At 41.8% G+C, this 21,560-nt stretch overlaps 1 protein-coding gene and 3 non-coding genes across 4 annotated transcripts; 2 read left to right on the top strand and 2 right to left on the bottom strand.

Moving 5' to 3' along the window:
* Positions 1–5,631: 5,631 nt before the first annotated feature.
* ADIPOR1 (adiponectin receptor 1) lies at positions 5,632–17,489 on the bottom strand. The gene is made up of 8 exons (XM_070935066.1): positions 17,463–17,489; positions 16,563–16,755; positions 15,768–15,920; positions 11,769–11,940; positions 9,352–9,538; positions 7,758–7,945; positions 6,867–7,060; positions 5,632–5,760 (listed from the first exon to the last, which is right to left on the bottom strand). Exons 2-8 carry the CDS (start codon positions 16,680–16,682, stop codon positions 5,632–5,634), a joined length of 1,143 nt encoding a protein of 380 aa, XP_070791167.1. The 5' UTR covers positions 16,683–16,755; positions 17,463–17,489.
* Positions 17,490–18,764: 1,275 nt separating this feature from the next.
* TRNAE-UUC (transfer RNA glutamic acid (anticodon UUC)) lies at positions 18,765–18,836 on the top strand. The gene has a single exon. It is a non-coding gene; the product is annotated as a tRNA-Glu (tRNA).
* A 203-nt stretch (positions 18,837–19,039) lies between these two features.
* On the top strand, positions 19,040–19,111 carry TRNAE-UUC (transfer RNA glutamic acid (anticodon UUC)). Its single transcript has one exon. It is a non-coding gene; the product is annotated as a tRNA-Glu (tRNA).
* A 432-nt stretch (positions 19,112–19,543) lies between these two features.
* Positions 19,544–19,615, bottom strand: TRNAE-UUC (transfer RNA glutamic acid (anticodon UUC)). The gene has a single exon. It is a non-coding gene; the product is annotated as a tRNA-Glu (tRNA).
* Positions 19,616–21,560: the final 1,945 nt, after the last annotated feature.

Below are 21,560 nucleotides of genomic sequence, written 5' to 3'. Positions count from 1 at the left end.
AGATATAGGTACCCAACATACTGTTCTCTTTCAGAAAATGCCACTTTATCCAAAGTGGACAAAAGAGAAGTCGAAGACAAAGGAAACTGAAATCGTAAGCTAAGAAAAAAAAGAAATCTAATTAAATCTAGCTGACAGCAACACTACTGTGAGGGAGATGGGCATGTGAAACATACATACATACATACATACATACATACATACATACATGTGGGATTCAAAAAATTTTACTACCAGTTCTGTGGGTGTGGCTTGGTGGGTGCTCCCCACTCCACTCCCACCCCAGGGGAAGGTTACTGCAAAATCCCCATTTCCTCTCAATCAGCTGGGACTTGGGAGGCAGAGGATAGATGGGGGCGGGGCCAGTCAGAGGTGGTATTTACCGGTTCTACGAACTACTCAAAATTTCCCCTACCGGTTCTCCAGAACTGGTCAGAACCTGCTGAATACCACCTCTGGGACATATTGTTGACATGGCCCTTGCCCTCATGCCCATTAGACTCCCTGCCTTAACCCATTTTAATTTTTGAATACTTAATTTAAGTGGAAAGGTGATAAGTAAATCAGCAAACCACCTTCGTATTTACAAGAGTGGCATTTGATTTGGTAGAAAATAAAAATGATGGATGCCCACTACTCCACACTGTTTGGAAAAAAAGGGTAAAGATTTTGTAAGTGACTATGACATGCTTTCCAATATACTAATGTACCTTCTGAACCTAAAGGAATAGCTATTCTTTTATTCATATGTTAATAAGGATTGTTCAGTTTCTGTGCTTTCTAGTCAGAGAATTAAATTTTCGGGAAACATTGAACCTTACAACCCAACTCCAGTGTATAAATGACACAGCCAGGAAAAACTTCACTATTTGATTCAGGTAGATTTATTACCCTGACTTCCAAATTGAGGCCAGGTAGATCCAATTCTTTCTGCCAGTCATATCTGGTAATATTTACCGGTTCTCCAAACTACTCAAAATTTCCACTACCAGTTCTCCAGAACTGGTCAGAACCTGCTGAATACCACCTCTTACACTTACATGACTTACATGACTTAAATGTATTTCTTTAGAAAAGAAAATAATGCCAGATAACAGAATAATATCTTCTAGAATTGATTAAAATATCAAAAATAACTTGGTGGGAAGCTAACAGTGTTCTGTGCACCTCAGGGTATAAGTCATGCTCAGGGGTGGTTCCACTTACCTTCGCTACCAGTTTGCAACGGGTGCGCACACATGCACATGCAGATTGTCTGTGATGACGTCTGGGCAGGTGGGTGGAGCCTCCTGCCGCTGTTACCACTGGTTCGCAAGAACCGGATCGAACTGGTAGCAACCCAGCACTGGTCATGCTGGCCACATGAGGATGGAAATGTCTTCAGACAATACTGGCTCTCTTGGCTAAGAAACGGTGATGAGCTCTACCCCCGAGTTGTATATGACTGGATAGCGGAAGCATTTATCATAATCAGAAATAATGTGCAAGGATGTCAAAGCCCACTTGCTGTGTCATTTATTTCATTCTAATGTAGCTGTTAGCCTGCAGTGATATTAATTCATAGAGTCAGTAATTCATAGAGCTTGTTTAAGTCACTTAGAGCATTATGGAGAAAGCAGGGCAGGCAATAACAATTCTGTTCTAATTACTCTGGCTACCTGTCTGTGGCTTCAATGTAGTGCTGGCTTTGAACTTTAAAACACTCAACTTTGCACGATCAGGTTATCCAAAGGACCTCTTGCCTCCTGAGAACCTGCTCAAGATTTGATCTCGGGGCCTTCTGTTGCATTAATAAATTAAGTTATTGAACTTAACAGAAATATTACATAGTTTACATTGGCACTTTCTTGCCATTGCTGGCCATACACATGCTTCCTAAATGCTCCCCATAACTATGTATCTAGGATACACTTAACTTATTTGGTGGTATCTTGGTACTCAACTGCTTAGCGCATTGTAAGCCGCCCTGAGTCTCCGGAGAAGGGCGGCATATAAATCAAATTAAAAAAAAAAAACTGCTTTGAAACTTATCAAATTTGATACTCATTTTGACATGAAAATTTGTACTCATCGTTTGGTACTTGATACACAGGCTAGAACCTTGGTGTAGGCTGCCTTGTGGCTCACTACAATATTCCTTGTGGGAAAAATTTGTTTCTTACTCATAGTTTTTGGTACTCATTGCACCTCCCTGAATTAATTAATGATGAGTGCCAGGGTACCACTATATATTGAATTAAGTCATATTCTCGGTTTTTACAGTACCTCAAACCAGAAATCAACTAATTCGGCTAAGGAAAATTTTGAAAAAAAGCCCTTCTCCAAGATTAAAAATAAGCTTGTATGTTGTATAGATGCAGCTACATGATGTCTTACTGAGCTTGGTGAAGTATGTTGTATGAAAACAGCCAATGTGTGAAAATAGTTTTTCATTATTTAATTCAGAATCCAGTAACAGAAATGTGCTGCTCTAATAAAGGGGGGTGGGGGTGGGGGTGGAGGCTTCATTCAGCCATCAATTGTAATTCCAGTTCAAAAGAATCAAACTTCAGTCATTGAGTTAGGGAAATGTTCTTCTTTATTTTTATAATTATTAATATTACACTTTGAATATTTTTACATTTTTCTTTCTATTCTTTTCCCTAAAATGTCTGGTCTCTTAAGAAGTTTTTTATCACAATGGCCAGTAGAAAAATAACCAAACTCTTAAAAACAAAGACGCTCTTTAGCACTTTCCACAAAGATCAGGAGAAAAGAGAAACATGGAACAGTGCAGACTGGAGACACTTTACAGTATGGGGTGAGGAAGCAATGGGTTTAGAGCATATCACAAAGGGACTCACGGTTTACTATGTACAGAGCAATTCGTATCAATGGCTGTGCAAGTGCCCTGCTTTGAATCCAACAGTTGGGAATGCGAGGCTGAGTCATGAACCCTGTATAGAGGTTTGTGGTAAATTAATTTTCTTCAGGGTGCTTAATTTTAATTTATACTTGATTGGTCTCTGTTATGACCCACCAAGTAGCAGAACCCCTTTGGGATTGTAATGGGAGTGGGAAGTTGGAGCTGTTGCTTCATCTTTCCAGGTTGGGAATAGAACCTAGGAATTTGAGGGAAATTATTTTTCTGTGAAATTTGTACTCTAGCAAGCGATCCAGAAAATCATTTAGAATAATTTCTTGAAAAAAGGATGTGGGAAAAAGTATTTTAAAAGACACTCCCTCTTGATTGTTTCATCTCAGGGGAACATATCAACAGTATATCCTGTTAAATCTAGCTTGTTCTTTCTTGTTATCCCAGTCTCCAATATAAACCCAGTTGACTAGCGTTGCTTAGCAATCCACTGAAGGTACTAAGTCATTCTGCTTGCCTGCTTGGGATTGTACAAAGGTATGGATTGGTATCAAACTTTTTGGAAGCTGCCACACCCTGCCAATATGCTGGGTTTGGGTTGGTAGGTCAAAAGCCATGCACCCTTTTGTTATGTGATCACCTTGCTCCCTTAGCTCTCCCTTTGGAAGCATGGTCTCCACGCTTATTTTCCAACATATCCCATCGTTTCTAGAGAAGTGACATACCTTCTCGATATTGTACCATGATAAAAAGTGCTTCCACTCCCCCCCCTCCAAAAGGGCCTGGCCTAGAGGCAAAAGTATCTATGCCTAGTTGCCCCTCTTCTTCAAAGCTGGCCAGTTTCTGGATTGAATATTGCAGCTTTGTACTCAGAACAAAGTAGATGGCATATCTTAGATGCTGGTCTTTTTTTCCTCTCACATTTTCATATCAGTCAAACTAGACCATTCAGAAAAGAATCCAGATGATTGTCTTTATAACTGACCTCTTTTTGTTCCTCCATTTCTTTTCCCTATAAATTCCACTGTATCCTGAAAGAACTAGAACCATCTCCAGTACTAAACACCACTTAGATTGATCAATAGATGTTATCAATAAATTAATAAGAAACCGGCCTCCCCATCCTGCCTCAGCATCTTAATTCTTTGTGCTTTAGAGTTATTAAAACACTTCAAAAGAACTGAAATTACTGCAGGAGAGGATGGGCATTTACTCAGACTTTTAAGTAGCTGGTGTCGTCTCCAGATACATTGGTTATGCAGACTGAGAATCCAAAGGCAATCAGGTTAGGGAAGAATGTTCTAGAATGTTTTGGGAATTGGCTTGGCTGATGTTGGAGTCCAGTGGTTATGGATATGATTGCAGGGAACTTTCAGTGTTCAGATCCAGATCCAGATTCCAGATTTCCTCCAAAAACTGGTATTGCTGTTTTACCGACAGCATCCAAAGAAGTTGCATCACTGTGCCATCCAGGATGAAAGTTGGAGCCTCTTGATCTTCTAGTAGCAGGGAGGGATGTGTAAAGAAAGAAGACTTTTGTGTTACACTGGACTGTCTTTTCCCTTCACACCACATCTTCTTCCACAGAAAAAGGGTGAGGGTTCTGTAGCAAAACACCAAATAGACTAACAGTCCTTCAAAAGACGAAGGATCAATGAGAGTTCAGTTCAGATGATTTTCATTTTCTGTAATCAAGATTCTTGGGGAGAAGAAGAAACCTGATTCCTCACTACATGCACAGACATACACACAATCTATTATTAAGAAATGTCCTACCCTTGAAGCTATTTGTCAGGGATTAAAGAACAGAGAACTGACCAACAGCTACTATAATTTCCAAACTAGTAAATTGATGATAAAAAAAAATGGAGGCTTCTCCAGCCAAAGCCCTGATCTCTCCCTATGCAGTTGTGATTGGAAAAGTTTCCCTTTCTGTACCCTAAAATCCCAGGAAGGTTGACACATTTAACATCCACAAATCTCGGAGGGTGGAGTGGGGGGGACTTACTGGCACATAACTGCATCCATCTTTACCCCGGGCGGGGGGGGGGGAATAGATGTATGCCAGATATCCATGCCAATGTTGGTCTGGACCGTAGGTTTAGCTCTTAGATTTATAACCTACGTTTCCGTAAAGAAGCAAGCAATCCAGCAACAAAGCCAACTCAACCACCTTGTGGTTTCCTCCCTCACTTTTTACTTTTGATGGAACAAAAATAGTTTGTGGCGTATTTCAGTAGACGACATGCTTTCTTGGCACCCGTCTGAAAATAAGCCGCCTCTTAAAAGAGCACCAGTTCACAAATAGAACTGAACAAATATGCACGGCTTGGACAGACCTGAGAATACTTCGTATTTTTCTAAAAAAAGGCAGTATCTCCTTAGCTTATGGGAGATACTGTATGCATCCATCGTGCTCTATATGAATCCCCACATGAACCTGCATTTTAAGCTGTCTGAAGGGATTAAATGCCTACCCTATTATCGCCCATCTCTTTAGCCGTACACCCATTGCTGGCAATTCACACACACGTGTAATCCACATGCTCACACATATCATACACAGGCTCAAGTGTGGGTTGCCCTAGTGGAGGAAAGGAGAGCCATCCCCCAACTGCAAAGAAGACCTGGGACACAAAGATTGTTTTTCAAACGGAGACTTGGTGCAGTGCCCTTTAAGAGAAGCCTTGCCCCTCGTGGTCCATATCCAGAAGTGCGCAGGGTGACAGGAGGGCTGCCCTCATTCAGCAGAGGTGTCCCTGGGGCCTCAAAAGGTATCAGAGCACAGTGTTCTCCGTGCAGCTGCCACCCAGCGATGAGCGGAATGCCTGCAGCTGGGAGACCCCGTGAAGATGGACACAAGCAGCTGCTACTACCAAGACGTGGAAGATCTGGTGAGAATGGAACTGGAAAGAAAGGAGAAGAGAGGCATTGGAGCCCAACCTGCCTCATATTGATGACTATCACCACATTATGAGATTTCTTTTTGTTCTTGACATTCATAAATTAAACAAAAAACAAAGTAGCTGGGGCTTTTGCAGGATTTGTCAACTAGACACAAGAACAGCTTTTCCCGAATGTTATCACTCTGCTAAACAAATAATTCCCTCAACACTGTCAAACTATTCACTAAGTCTGCATTACTATTACTATTAGTCTTCTCATAGTTCATATCTCCTCCCACTTATGACTGCATGACTGTAATTTGTTGCTGTATCCTTAACGATTTATATTATTTCCTAGTATGATTTGATTGCTTATTTGTACCCTATGACTATCATTAGGTGTTGTACCTTATGATTCTTAACAAATGTATCTTTTCTTTTTATGTACACTGAGAGCATATGCACCAAAGATAAATTCCTTGTGTGTCCAATCACACTTGGCCAATAAAGAATTGTGACTTAAGATCCCCAGCCAAGCCATGCATTAAGTGTACTCGTACCCTGGTTTCTCTTCAGATCATATAAATCTGTCATCTAAGTGTTTCACAGCACTTATTCTGTGTTTTTCATTAATTTTATACTGCTTGCATGCAAACACACATTGATTAAATACATTAATAATGTGCATAATTTTATATATATATTTGACTTGTGTTTTTTTAAAATCTTGCTTTCATGGATTGCACGCTGTCACATCCTCTGGGTAGGCTATCCTTAAGTTTCCTTATATTCTCTCTCCTTCCTAAAAAAAAAAAAAAAAAAAAAAAGGGAGGAGCAAAAATGTCACTCTGCCTATTCTGGGAATGTTTGCCATGTCACCATTTCTCTTGTTTGAAAAAAGGTTGCCTACCTTGTCTGATTTGGTATGGGCCCTCACAGTTTGCCAAGGCAAAGTACTTATCTTAATCTGCCCCCTGATATTTTGGACGTTACAAAATGAAATGTCAAATTTATCACAGAATGAAGCTATGGCTTTTATCAAGAGAAAAGATAATGTGGAACTCATATGAAGACTCTCAGTTTAAATACTTCCATCCCTCTTCCATATTTTCTTGCCAAAGACATACCCAGATGTCACACTTGCCCGGGAAGAAACGTTCAGGAATGCGGGCAGCATACAAGCCTACTCCCAAGATGTAGAGGACTGCCATGAGGAAGAGCCAACCAATCTGTCCCACTGTCGTGGCCTTGATAAAACCTTCAGTGATCATGAAATGAAGGGTGGGCACTAGTCCACTCAGCCCTAGGCCCAGAAATACACCTACCCCAAAAAGAAAGAGAGAATGTAACTTGGACGGACAGTTCTGTGGCTTGAACATCAATCCACTTAATAAAACCTTAACCCCCCAAACTGGAGTCTTAATGTTGCTAATGAAGGAGCAGCTGTTGCAAAGTTAGACAACAAAAGCACACACATATTTTCATATTGAACTGATGTTGTTGGCAATGGCTATCATATTATGCTACTTACTGTTTTGTTCCTACATCTTTTATATTAACTCATACGCCAGTTGTTCCCAACCTGGTTCCCTCCAGATGTGTTGGGATTACTACTTTTTCATGTTGGACTTTCCTCACATTTGGACAATGTTAGGTTTAGGAAGGCTGCATTGTGCTAGGCAAGTTCCTCTATATATTATATAATTACTTCGGTTTCCAATGATCAGGTTATGAGTGTTTTTTGTGTACCAAAATTGGTACAATTGAAAAATACAAGAAAGGTCTTAGAATCTTGGCACCCCTGAGATTTCCAGAAACATATAAATAGAGGACTCCAAAAACTAGTGAGAACTGTGTGGCCAAAAACAGAAACGGTTGTGGGAAGAGAGGAGTGGAAAGACCAGGGAAAGGAAATGTAACCAAGAGACTGGAAAGCAACTAACAGTATTCCCTGTCTTTAATAGGTTTCTCCACATAACGTAGCAGTGTGAGGATGCAGTCAAATCAAGAATAGTTACCTGCCCGCACTGCCCGATACTGTGGTGTGGCAAAATGATCCCACTGTGACACCGTGATGGCAGTTATACCCAGCACACAGATGATGATGAGGTAGATGAGCTGGGGTTGTGGTGAGCAGTAGAACGAGTAATACAACCAGGGAACAAAACTGCCCATGGTGAGCAGGGCAATTCCAGAGTAATCCAATCTGTACAGAAGGTACCACAGAAAGCAAGGTTGGGAGATCAGTGGACATCATGCATAGGGCAGGGCTTGGTGTATAAAGTTTCAATTACAGGAACTTTAAACTATTTTACTAAAGTATAGATCTCTATAGCCAGTGTGGGCAAGATATTGCGCAGAACCTCTAGCTTTCATTATACTGCCAAGATGATCCATGTTATGGGAAGCATGTATGCAGACATCATGGATAGCAACGATTGTACCTACATGCCAGTTTCTACAAGGAAGAATCACATTTTTTGTCACATTATGGTGGCTTGACTGTAAGGAGAACAATGAAACCCTCTTTTATGAACTAGTAATTGATGTTGTCACCTCCTTCTAAAATGGAGGCATAGGTATCCCACTATAATCCCTGCCCACAGATTTTACAGGCTTCTGTAGCACTAACCAGAGACAAGGTATAGCCAGGGCTCCTTCTCAGGCCTGCACTTCTTGTGGTCCACTAGATCAGCCTTCAAATTCTCACCCAGCACAACCTTTGACTTGACTGCCTGGGAATTGTCATCTCAACGGAATCGGGAAGTGCTCAGGAGGTGAAAAGATGCACTAGACCAGGGTAGGCAAACTTGGCTCTTTTACACCCTGTGGACTTCAACTCCCAGAATTCCTAAGACAGCTTGGCTAACTCAGGAATTCTGGGAGTTGAAGTCCACAAGGTATAAAAGCCAAGTTTGCGTACCCCTGCACTAGACTAAATGCAGTTCACCCCTTATTGGCTCAAGAAGTCTTGAGGAAAAGGGCTGTCTAAACCATTTATAGCAGTGTTTCTCAACCTCAGCAACGTTAAGGTACATAGGAGAATTTTGGGAGTGGAAGTCCATAATCTTAATATTGAGGAGGTTGAGAAACACTGATTTATAGTGCTCTAAAGAACACCATTTCAGAGGTATTGTTATAAAAAGGAATCAGATGACTCCAAGATACTTCAATTGGAGCACAGCATTTTTATTAAGTTTCAAATGGTGAAGCATCAGCTGTGAGGTCCTATCAGGGCCCTGGGTTGTTTCCAGATGCTGCATGGTGCTACAGGCCAGCCCAGACAGTGGCATACCAGAGTCTTGATGCACCTCCATCGCTGGTTGCTTGTGTAGCACAGAACAAGAAAAAGTTTGGGGGGGGGAGACTGGCAAACTCCTCACAGATTCCAATACTTGATTGGTCATCTACTTTGGCTTGATGGGGATTTTCTTTTACAATAAGAAAGGCTATCCAGTTATCAGCCAAAGAAGAAATTTGCCTTAGATACTCTAAGCATAAGTCCTTACATTTTATTATGAGAGAATACATCTAGATTCTTAATTCTTGCCTGCTGGTCACGTGCCTCAGAAGTTTGCGGGAGGATGGAGAGAGGAGGGGAAATCAACTTACTTGGAGAAGGTGCGAGAAACTTTCTCAGAGTGGCAATAGACTGTGTGAAATAGCCAGGAGAAACAGAGACAGAGAATGGCTCCGAGGAAAAATATGCCAAAGACCACACGCTCCTGGATGGGGGCCACATATTTCATGTTGGGACTGAACATGTATCCAATGCCCAAAACCAGGAAGAAGAGGAACCCTGAGGAGAGGGAAGAAAGTTACTAATATATAAATGTTTCTGCATGTATTCAAATACTGGGGCATGTTTGGAAACGGAAAACATACATCTGGTTTGGCAGGGACTGACTGTAGGAATCCTTTCTGAATCTACCCCTGAAGAGACTCCATTTCAGGAACTTCATAGGCCTTTCTCAAGTTGGGAGAATCAATGTGTGAAATGGGAGACGGAAGAAGTACAAGTGGCTTCTGGTGTGAGTCATGGTTGACTGAAGATGTCTCTGCGAATGAGTGGAGACAACCGCTATGAAGACAAAAGACCAGTGAGCAGATTGATTGTTCGAGTCTCTCCAGAGAAGGGGAGAATTGGAGATTGCCTATGAGTGCTCTGTACGGCAACTCCTCATGAGAAACAAGAAAAGCAGGCTCCAGCTGGTTTGAATGCCAGGAGCCAAGCAAGACAACATCTTTGTTCTGAGCAGCAGTGGAGCCTTTCATAAGGTCACAAAGGAAATGTTCAATTTAATTACTTTATGGATGTTAAAGACATTCAAAATGGCAGTTTAATTTGACACCTGACGAGTTTTACTTTCTTCTTCAGATTTAACAAACTTTAAGCAAGAGACTTAAGAGTTTAAAATAAATTTGAAAAATACAGCAGTATTTTTACAAAGTAGGTTGGTGAAAGCTTTGAAGACTTTTAAATGCCAAAGAATGATGAAAGATTGAATCCTATGATTTTGCACAGGAATGATTTAAAGATCAAGATTGTATATAATGAAAAGAAAGAATGTAAAGTTGGATTATTTGACCAGGGATAAACTATTTGTTTGATATTTCTAGAAACTCACAGTGGACTTTTTGCTGAACTAGATTTGAAAATATGATGATTTCTGGATTGTGCATAGATAAAAGACTATGGAGAGAAGAGGTGTGGGGTTATTTTGCAACTTTAAAAGAGGATGAAAAGTTATTTTATTTGCTTATGCTTGGTATAATGAAGCTTGGAAGCCACTAATTTATTAGTGTTTTTTCTTTTCTTTTTTTGCAGCTTCTGAACATTTTTTCTCTTCTAGTTTAGCTTGTATTAGTTTTTACTATGTTTATTAAAAACTTCAATAACATTATTAGAGACGGAGCAAGAATTGTTCAGTTAGCCAGGAGAGGGGAAGGCTAAAAACTTGACCAAAGCTGGCCTAGCCTGCTGCCTTAAAGTTCAAGAAGCAGTAACTGAGTTAGTCCTACATTTATCATGTTACCAGTAAACCAGATTTGGGACCACAGTGATCTTTCAAACTATAGATCCTTCTCTTACACACAAATCCTCAAATGTATGTATTACAAGAGATGGATCATGGCTGATCGAATTGCCTTACTCCTGCTAGTTGGAGAAACTTTCTGGTATCAGTCAGTGTCAGATCAGGTTTGGTGCTGGACATCTCATAGTGAAAGAGGATTTTAAGATCTAAGAGTACATTGTCTCCAAGAAACTGGGCAGATGTGATTATGTGAAAAGGCATCCAAAAGTAAATGTTGAAGTCCCTGACATTGTCATCACTGGGGTAGTTACAAAAATGTATGTCTCCTCAATGTAGAATTCAAATAGTTTTTTTAAATGCTTTTTTTATTTTGCAGACATGGTTTCTTAATGCAAAATTGTGTCAACTAGATTCTGGATCCCTAGTTCCATCTAGTTGCACAATAATGATACAATTCATGGACCAAAAAGTTTTGTGGGGCAGTAGAATCAATTTATTACATACAAATAGAAAGTTGTGAGAGAGGAGTACTTCCTTTGTGTGAAAACAAACTTCTTTCTCTACCCTTCTTACTTTTATAGCAATGGAAAGGCGAATTGCTTTTGGCTTCTGGTGAGTGAAAGAACAAGGCTGGAGAGAAGAGGACACTTTTTCTAGGACCAATGCCTTCTTCCTCCATCTTTTAAGCACAGAGAGAGTTTGATTATATCCTGACCTCCTTTCACTCCCTGGTGATTACTATGAAGGGAAGATAGAGGAGGACATTTGGCTTAGAACAGGGTCAAATTTTCTTTCATATTGCCAAGGATGTAATGTCAGCTGTCATTAAACATCACTGGTGGAGAATCATCACTTTTAGCCAAGTTTTATGCTGTTCTGTAAAAAAAAAGGGTGAAAAAGCATTTATATTGTGGAAACCAAAGAGTTTGATGCAGTGGAGTGAGTGCAATTTATTTCCCACCCTCTTTGTTCCTCCTCTGCCCTGTGACTGACCAAGCAGATGAGTCCAGATGTTGCCAGTCTCGGTGTGGAGCCGGAAGATACTGCGGAAACAGGCGCGGAAGGAAGGCATGGGTGGCCGATGTCCATGCAGGAGAAAATCGTTGTCTTTCAGCCAGTCAGGCAGCACATCATAGGGCATAACACGCCAACGGCCCTCCCAAACCTGCAACAGCAGAAGAGAGGCTAGAAGAGTCATAGAAAGAGTCGCCTACCCTTCCTTCTGCGAGCTGAGAACATAAGAACAGTGAGTGCGTTTGTATACTTGGGGATATGGTATGCTTCTTGGAGGGAAAAAAAAAAAAAACCCAACCCAGGAGAGAAGAATTTCTAGTATTTTCAGAAAGAATTTTTCTAGTGTTCACATCATCAAGTTTCAAAGTAGAGGGTTTTTTTTTTTTTTTTGCCTTCATTCCCTATAAGCCTAGGGATGGAGGTGGAGCTCTCGCCTCACAATCACGAGGCTGTGAGTTCAATCCTAGGTAGTGGCAGATATTTCCCTCTCTGGGCACAATGAGAACATTTCTGCTGTGAACTCTACATTGGCGACAGGAAGGGCATCCGGCCAGTAAACACTCAGCTCCATTCAGTTGCCCCAACTCCACCCTGATTCAAGGGATTACAGGGTCATTAAAAGACCAAAAAAATAAAAATAAATTCAAGGTTCCAAAGTGCTTTAAAGTTAGGGCAAAGCTTAACTCCCCCCACCAACAAGATTTAGATGGGGGCCCTCCAAACATTCCAAGCAAATTGCTATTTTTCATGCTAAAGTGGAGGCGAGTAATAGAATCCACCAAAGAACAAATTATATTCAAAGGATGCATTGAATTTAATGTAATTTAAAATAAATCTGTTCTAGTTTAAATGCACTGTCTGGACCTGTCTCTTTTTTTCCCTTTTTTCTGCAAAAAGTTTTTTTATTTTTATTTTTTCCAACACACAAATTACATCTTTTCAGAACAGAGCCCTGATCTGGTCATCAATTTATACAGGTTTTTTTTTTCTCTCTCTCTTTTTTTCCTGATGCACAGCCACCATAGGCCACCCAGAGCTGAAGTGTGGACCTCATCCTGAAAAAAACATTGAACATCCCTAAGGTAAATCAAACCAAACGAATTACATGGGCATATGTATTTAGTATGGAGATGTATTCCCTCGCCTTGATCCTGTATTTTAAAAATGGGCAGTGGGGTATCTTCCAGCTATAATTAATTTTAAAGAAACTGATTATTATTTTTTGCATTGGGAAGTTCCCAATGCAATCTCCAGTTAGAACCTCTTGTTATAAACAAGTCTAGTCCACCTCACAGACTTGCCATGAGGATAAAATGGGCAAGATACAAAGAATGCTACCTCTATTGACTTAAGCATCTTGAAGAAAGACAAGGTGTAATTTAAAAAAAAATGTTTTTTTAAAGATCATGATTATATAGCAGGAGTCATCAATCGCTTTCAGGTTCTTCTTTAACAATGCACTGGGTTCACAATCCCTTCTGCTTTGCTTGTTCATTTGTTAGCTGCAGAAGATATGCAAGTGAGCAGAGCTAGCCCTGCTTCCAACAGTGTTTACTTTCCATCTTGATTGAATGTTTGGTTGAAAACAAGCATTCCCGCAATGGGGAGGGGGGGAAACGTATTGTAATTTCTTACTGTTAAAATCAAACAGCTTCTGTCATAAAAATGTGGCAAGTCTGACCATATAAACTTTTTGAAAAGGCAAAGTGAGAATGTCCTGGAGTGACAGCAAGCAGGAGGAGCCGCAGTCCGGGCAAATTAGAGGTAGTCCAAGGGGTCAAATCCAGCAGATTCTGACAGGTTCTGGAGAACCGGTAGTGGAAATTTTGAGCAGTTCAGAGAACTGGCAGCGGAAATTTTGAGTAGTTCGGAGAACCGGCAAATACCACCTCTGGCTGGCCCCAGAGTTAGGGTGGGAATGGGGATTTTGCAATATCCTTCCCCCAGGAGTGGGGAGGGAATGGGGATTTTGTAGTATCCTTCCCCTGGAGTGGGGTGGGAATGGAGATTTTGCAGTATCCTTCCCCTGCCATGTCCACCAAGCTACGCCCATAGAACCAGTAGTAAAAAAAATTGGATTTCACCACTGGGTTGTCCAGACAAGAAGCCCCAATTCCTTCCGTGGACTCACCTGTTTCTTATTTAACTGTCGCCTCATCTGTGGCTCCTCCTCCTGTTTCTCAAAACAGTCTCACAGACCATTACAGAGTGGGATACAGAGGTAGAAAGAGTTGTTTGCAAAAAAAGGCAATAAAATCAAATGAGTTGGAGTGGTGTACTGACCAAAAAGCCTTATTTCAGGAACAAGCCATCTTTCCAGGCCATGGGCACCACTGCATCATTTAGAGGCATGGAAATAATAAGAATTATATTATTACATACACAACAGTGTGAAATCATAGCTGTCGACTTTTTTAGCTTTCATATGCAACAAGTTCTTTCCAAGAACCTAGGATTCATGATGTACCAGTGCATTTTTATTACTGTTGTTGTTGTTAATCTTCATTTTGATTCACAGTCTGGGACTGGTAAAAACTTAACAGTTCAAGTCCTAACCAAGGACCTAAGAACTGTTAAGGTAGTGTCTGAGTATATAGACAGTTCCGAGTAGGGTGGTTTTTTGCAAAGTCATGATATTCAAGTCTAATAAGTTCAACGTTTCCATTTTTGTAAACATCCGTTTGGGTATTGCTCCAAGGGCTCCTATTACTATTGGTACATTATTATTGTTATCGTTATTATTAACAGTAGTATTTCATGCCAGAACATGGAGTTATTTTGAGATGTAATTTTCTTGAGAAATTGCAGCTGTTTAAACAACAGCAACAACAAGTATTCAATTTTGGCAGTCTAATAGTGCTGTTGGTATCTGCAGGGAATATATTGCTAACTCTGGCCTTACAGAGGTTCTGGGAATGTCTTGGTTAAGTGGAGATTTTAATCTAATCTTTATATCCAACATTTGAGACACATTGTGTTATTTGATGCATTTTTACTTAGATGTCAAAGGGAATTTAATGAAGCTTATATTCAGGTAAATGGATATAGGATTATGGCAGTATCTCAAGTTCTAATTCTACTGTACCACATTCAATAGAGGTAATTGGAAACTGTCTATTAATTGCAAGTCTTCGATGCAGTGAGGAACTCTAGACCCTAGATGTAATGATCTTATTTGAGAAGGGGGCTCTTATATCGTAATACACACATACATACATACCATTTGTACATACGTACGTACATATGTACATACATACATACATATATACATACATACATACAACTTTGGAATAACTTTCTGGGAGTCCCAGATAAGATACTTTACACGCTAGAGTTTAGTCAAATTCAAAAGTAGACTGGACATAGCTTACAAAAACAGAGGACAATATTGATCCAGGAGAAGACTGTTCTCACTTGCCTTTATCTGGCAATAGTTCACCTCCAGATCTTTGGAAGTGCAGTCTTTTGCTCTTTGTGCTGCCTTATGTCTCCTTCCCATGGCCTCCCTCAGATGTGGACCTGAAAGGAACTCAGCTGGGTGACTGAGTTGCATGTCAGAAGAGTGAGCCCACAGCATTTCCAATTTTGCTTCTCCTGGTCTTCCTGGTTCTGGGTAATGTGGCCAGATGGCCTTGCCCCTCTATGAACCCGTACAGAAGCTGGCTCAGAACGGGTTGTCATGGCAGAGAGGAGGCTTTCTTCCCCGGGGGAAAGGATGAAAATCTTATGGCTCTCCTACTCCCAATCACTTGGCAAAGGGGACTGTTTTTCCCAGCTTGGTAAAGCTGAGAAGAAGAAGGATGTTGGTCAGCAGCTGAAGTCATAATGATGCTTCCTGGAGTACTGCTGTGACATATTGGCTTGCCTCAGAATCAATAGGGCTCATTCAAGAGTTGACTGTTGGACAACAGTTGTAGAAGAATGAAGTTACAAAGAGTGTGGCACCCAAGGAGGCTTAATTTAATTGGTGTAACTTGCCTTCAAAACAAATTCTTCCATCTTCTCCATGGCATGCTGGGCCTGAAGTGGCAACATCAAGACCCGCACAGGATCTGGACCAGTGTCTTCCTCCTCTAACTCTGGATCGTCTGATCCCCAACCTGTGGGCTCAACCTTCATTTCAATACCATCCTGAAAAAGAAGATGCATATACTGCCCAATGGAATTCTATAGAAAGAGAGGGAATCTGCAAAGAGATAGGAGGAGTGAAGGAAAACCAGGAATAACATTTCCCTTTTATGCTATATAGTGGAGTACTCTGCTGATAGATTAATAGAGAGGTTCAAGGTCCCTTCCCTCTTAATGCAAGGGATAAAGGATAGGCCCAGAAATAAGATAAAGAACTTCTTCCTTCACGACCAAGAAACACGACCAAGAACAGTTGATTTAGATTTGGCCTGCAGGGCTATCCTGTCAACCAGCCACTAGATTCAGAGCACCGAGAATCACCGACAGGCTCTATTTATGAGCTTGCAGTCCACTGCTGTAGACATATTAGCTTTTCATCTGATCTGCTGGATATGGCATTTGTAATGTTACTGTTGGAAGACCAGCAGAACAATGGAACTGATGCTGAAGTGATTCCATAAGACAGACAGAAAAATTACTGACTTTTCTTGAAACCTCAGCCCAGCAAAACCATTTTCACATTCTTAGACAAATGTAATTGGCCTTATTGAACAGAGTTTGGGTCATGATGACTGCATACAAAAGAAAGATGCGGAAGACAGTAATAAGAAGAGAGACCCAATGAGTGGCCCTCCTGATACTCACCTGGACAGCGTTCTCTTGTAGCAAAGGTCTCATTTCAGCCACAGCCTCCTCCCCCAGGTAGCCTGCGCACCACCCAGCCCGTTCCTTCAAAGGCTCCATGATGGGGGAGGAGGGGGGCATACAGTTGAAGCCTCTTCACAGGCAGAGGCTCAGTCCCCTCTGCAAGCCACCAGCCCCATCGTCCCCACTGTCTCTGTGAGAAAGCAGAGGGGGTAAGGGATGCAGAGGGATGAATCTCTGGATCCTTCTGTTCTCTTTCTCACCTGGTGATCTGCCATTTCTCCCACTTCAACTCCTACTTCCCAAACCATCCTGCATGCTTGTCCACAAGAGCCATGCTTGACATCCTACCCCTTCCTTCCCCCCCAAAAAAATCTCTATCTCTCTTCAGTTCAACTGTTTCCCAAGTCTCTTCTTTAAATTCCTCTAACCCCTACCATCCTATCATTCCTTGTCCCTCTAAAATTTCATAGCTTGCTCCCTGGTTGTATTGATTTGAACTATAAACATTGGTTTATACCCACTCAAACAATGTATGATACTGCTTGAAACCTACCCTTGCTCCCAGCAAGGGGTTGGGGAGAGTTTTTTCTGCTTCCCCTAGATTCCTAATATGGTACAGATAAGCAGTGCCACCCCATGGTTGACTTCCCAAAAGGGGGCAATACACAATCTCTTAAAGATTTGTAAGTGGAATCCAAGGAATATGTGCTTATCTATAGCCATTCCTTGGTCTCCCTTCCTTGCTATCCAAGCATGGTTCATATCTATCAACTCATCAACCCCCACAAAAACCATTGCCCCATAGCATCCCTGGCCATACTTCTTCCCCGTCCCCATTCCCTTGAGGCCCTCCCAAATATTTCTGCCCTCCCTTCTCCCTCTCCATTGCTCCATCACCTTTATTTCCATTCTACTCTCCCAGCCCCTTCATTATACCCTCACCCAAGAGCCCTAGCAGCAGCATCGGGACCCAGCTGTCCCTTAAAACCCCGCCTCCCGCTCCGATAAGCTTTGGCACCTGCCCATCAAATTGGGATCACTTCCTGCCAGAAGCCGAGCATCCTCGATTGCTTGGATTGGGCAATGCGTGAGAGGGGGGGGGGGGAGAAAATCCGGTGCAGATAACTTCCGGCTGATTCTAGAAGCCTTTCTTTCATTGTTGCCATGGTGACCCTTAAAGAGCTCTGCCCTTTGTTTTTGTAGCGTTCGACAAGAGAAGGGAAGCATCCATCGTTTTGCCAGCTGCTGGGGTGCCAAAGGGGAGGATCATCTTTTTGCCTCTCGTGCAGAAGCTAATAAATTTGCGAAAAATCAGGGCGTTTAATCTCAGGCACAGGTCTGGGATCTGCCCGCAGAAACCGCGTGTATGATTTCTGTGCGTGGATATAACCCCGTTTTTACGAGGAAAGCGATGCGTGTCGCCCTATGCACACGTGTATGTCTCGAAGCAGGTGCACAATTGAACGAGGCGGGTTTAAACGCACCTGCGTAGGTTGCTTATGCTTGTGTCTGGGAAAAGTTAGACACAACTCCCAAGTCTTCTTCATGAATCTCCCTCATCTGGTTTGAAGGAATCTGCACGAATCAACCGAAGCCATTGTCCTCACACTCCAGGACTGGCAATAGAGGCAGCCCGATGGGATCCTTTGGAAGACCCGCTCAGTTTCCACTAGAGCTGTAATTCTTCTCAAGCCCCCACAAACTTTAAAGATGCTTATAGACATCCCACTCCCAGGAATCCCCAGCAAAGCACGTTGGCTGTGGAAAGCCGGGAGTAGAAGTCCAAGCATTTTAAAAGTTGCTGAGAAAGTCGTGGAGAAACGCTGCATAACAATGAAACTAAGAGTGATTTTTTTTTTTAATTCGAAAAGAATTGGTGAAGCGGGAGTGAAACTGACAAGGAAAAGACATGTGACGCAGGTTCCCCGATTAATTTTTTTTTTAAAAAAAATCCCTATTTTATTTTGCACATTTTAATTGGGCTCGGAGTTTCAGTTTTCAAATATGTGCATAGTGGCGTTTAAAACGTCAACCTCCCACTTTTCTACGGAAAACCATCAGGATTTACAAAAAGTTTATGTGAAGCCGGTTGGATTTTGAAGGACGACTGCCGCAATTCCTAAACGTACCTGTAGGGGCAGAGACGATAGTTATCGCTTAGATTGGACCACCATTTCCTGGAACCGTTTTACAAGCCCTTCCCATATGGTCTAGCGGTTAGGATTCCTGGTTTTCACCCAGGCGGCCCGGGTTCGACTCCCGGTATGGGAAGAAAGATTTTTGTGTGTGTGTGTTGTTCATTTTGATTTTTAGAAATTATCTTGCATCCCCCCCATTAATTTCAAAATACAGTACAGTACTGTATATTTTTCCTCTGTCGTTTTAAAATCGAAAATAAGATATATGATTGAAAATGAGAACGAACTAAATGCTATAATATCAACTTAGATCACAAGAAATGAAATTACATCTTCTCCCATATGGTCTAGCGGTTAGGATTCCTGGTTTTCACCCAGGCGGCCCGGGTTCGACTCCCGGTATGGGAAAAGCATTTTTTTAAATTTAAAAATGGGTTTCTTCCTTTACAAATACTCTTCCTAATTAAAACCGTTAAAGCCCACTGAAATTTCAAACTTACTTGATTACAAAGAGCAAGGCTTCTAAAGTGTTATCTTTCAATATACGCAAGATTCTTAAAAGAGGACAAACACAGAATTGGATGCATTAACTGGGCAAAAGGAATATGGAGGTGATTTGTATCAGTTTCTGAGAAATATCCAGATAGTTGATTTCTTACAGGGCTTCATAAAACGCGTCTGCTGTAACTTATACAATATAAAATGGGAAGTAGCAAGTCTGCGTAAAGTTCGTATTTAGTATTTTTTGCAAAGGCAAAAAGCCTCAAGAATGGGATTTTCATGAATTAGCAGAATTGAACAGAATGCAACGGGAGAGAATAGTACTATAAAATTCCAACTTTCCCATACCGGGAGTCGAACCCGGGCCGCCTGGGTGAAAACCAGGAATCCTAACCGCTAGACCATATGGGAGAGTGCTTAAAAAATCAAGTCAGCCACCAGAAGTTCAATCTGATGTTGCAGGTTAAATTCTGCCACTACCAGATTTGCAAGAATGAATTAATGTAATATGATATCCAAGGATACAGACCAGTGGTGGGTTCCTCTTGGTTCGTATTCAGCGAGCCCCTAGCGGTGACGATATGACGTCACCGAACTGGTTCTCCCACCCCCCCACGTTATTCTTACCTTTTATTTGGTCCCACCCCCAATCTATTGCTGCCTCCTGAGTCCCACTGATGACTAGAGGGAAAAAAACTGTTTAAACTCTTGCCCCCGGCCTTCAAAGGGCCGTCCTACAGCTGATCAGTGTTAAAAGCAAACAAATGAGTCGGGTCGTAAGTGCGAGGACTGGTCGTAAGTGCGAGGACCTTCCAGAAATGACTTTGACCAGCTAGCCACGCCCACCTAGTCACATGACCTCCAAGCCACATCCACAAAATAAGCCATGCCCACAGAACCGGTAGTAAAAAAATTTAGAACCCACCCCTGATACAGACTCTAGGCCAGGGGTCTCCAACCTTGGCAACTTGAAGCCTGGCGGACTTCAACTCTCAGAATTCTGGGAGTTGAAGACCACCAAGCTTAAAGTTGCCAAGGTTGAAAACCCTTGCTCTAGGCAACTTCTCCAGGAAAGTAGAGAGATTCCAGTTCACTTTGGGGCATGTCAAATCCACAAATCGGCTCTTAAATTTGACAAAGTTCGCCTTGAACAGGAGGCCTCTTTGGACTACCTGCGTGTAAACTGTGCTGCCGTCCGATGCTCTCGGTCACTTTCTCCAGCAGGGGAGTTTTGGACTTAGAAAGGGCGGTGCAGGCCGGCCTTCTCTTGGGCCAGTGCTAACCGGACAGAGGAAGCCTTCTCGCTTTACCTGAAAGCCGGGGGAAAAAGTGACTCAAAAGGTCGGAGATGAGATACTGATCCCAACTTGATCGTTTCTAATAATTCAGCCGGTGCTCTAAGGATGCAAATCCATATGTGGATCCAAATGCAATTTCCCTCCAACCGTTGCCTCTTCTTGAGTCTCCAAAAACTAGGGGGATCCTCGTCACCGCCTGTTTTTGCATTATTTTGCATTATTGCATTATTATTATTATTAATTTATTTGCAAGACAGATTTGAGCGCACATTACAACTTTACATAAGAACAGGCACACAAACTGTTAAAAAAAAATGTGGCCACTGCGATCTTCTTGAGCTACCCCAGGCTAGGTTGCTTTTATTTTATCTTTTTATGGTAATTATAACTTTTATTATTTTGATGAAATGAGCAAGGCGATCGAGCACATATATCTGAACACAGGCATGCACAGAAGCAGTTTTACGTTTACACTTTTAAAAATCACAGCATGGACCACTTGGTACCAATCATATATTTTAATTCAAGCATCCAAAGGCCTGGGGATGGAATATCAGATAAATGTTTCTCATATCAAGGTAAGATGGCTACAAGCACAATTTTAGTTAACTCAATCAATTCTCTTTTAGGCTAGGTTGCTTTTAATAAAGGCCCCCCCGTTCCTGCTCGCAACCTCACCGAGATCAAGTGTAGCAGAGGCAACCTTCTCTGCTCCTCCTTGTCCGTTCCCCCTCCCCGCATCGCGGTACTTTTTGAAAGCAGTTCTAAAGGCGTAGCGACCCCTACTGACAGGCCGAGGAAATGCGCCTTTCAAGGTCTCAGCAAGTGCAAGTCTGGTCCCAGAGTAGCCTTTGGACGCTCAGCCGTTTGCAAAAAAACCCCAAAACATTTTCTTTTTCATGTCCTATCTACGCACAGAGGAGAGTAAGTTAACTATAAAGAGGCCGAAATGCATAATGTGGCCTCTCTCTAAACATCTCTTTTTAAACGAAAAGTGTCGGCAACAAGCTTTTTCTAAGGTTCACTTCTTAGAGTCCCTAATGTCTTCCCATTGGTTC

Source organism: Pituophis catenifer, unplaced genomic scaffold (genome assembly GCF_029215685.1).
Source record: "Pituophis catenifer annectens isolate HBS135680 unplaced genomic scaffold, rPitCat1.0.hap2 SCAF_2, whole genome shotgun sequence".
In the NCBI taxonomy this organism is placed as follows: Eukaryota; Metazoa; Chordata; class Lepidosauria; order Squamata; family Colubridae; genus Pituophis; species Pituophis catenifer.
This window is presented reverse-complemented; position numbering and strand designations above follow the sequence as displayed.

Excerpts from the sequence above, each read along its gene's own strand:
- ADIPOR1 (XM_070935066.1), bottom strand. The coding sequence starts at position 16,682 with ATGCCCCCCTCCTCCCCCATCATGGAGCCTTTGAAGGAACGGGCTGGG. Across the intron at positions 9,539-11,768 it reads CATCTGGACTCATCTGCTTG|GGTTCCTCTTCTTCCTGGTT; the intron begins GTCAGTCACAGG and ends CCCTCTCCTCAG. Across the intron at positions 7,946-9,351 it reads GTTTCTCGCACCTTCTCCAA|ATTGGATTACTCTGGAATTG; the intron begins GTAAGTTGATTT and ends CCTTCTGTACAG.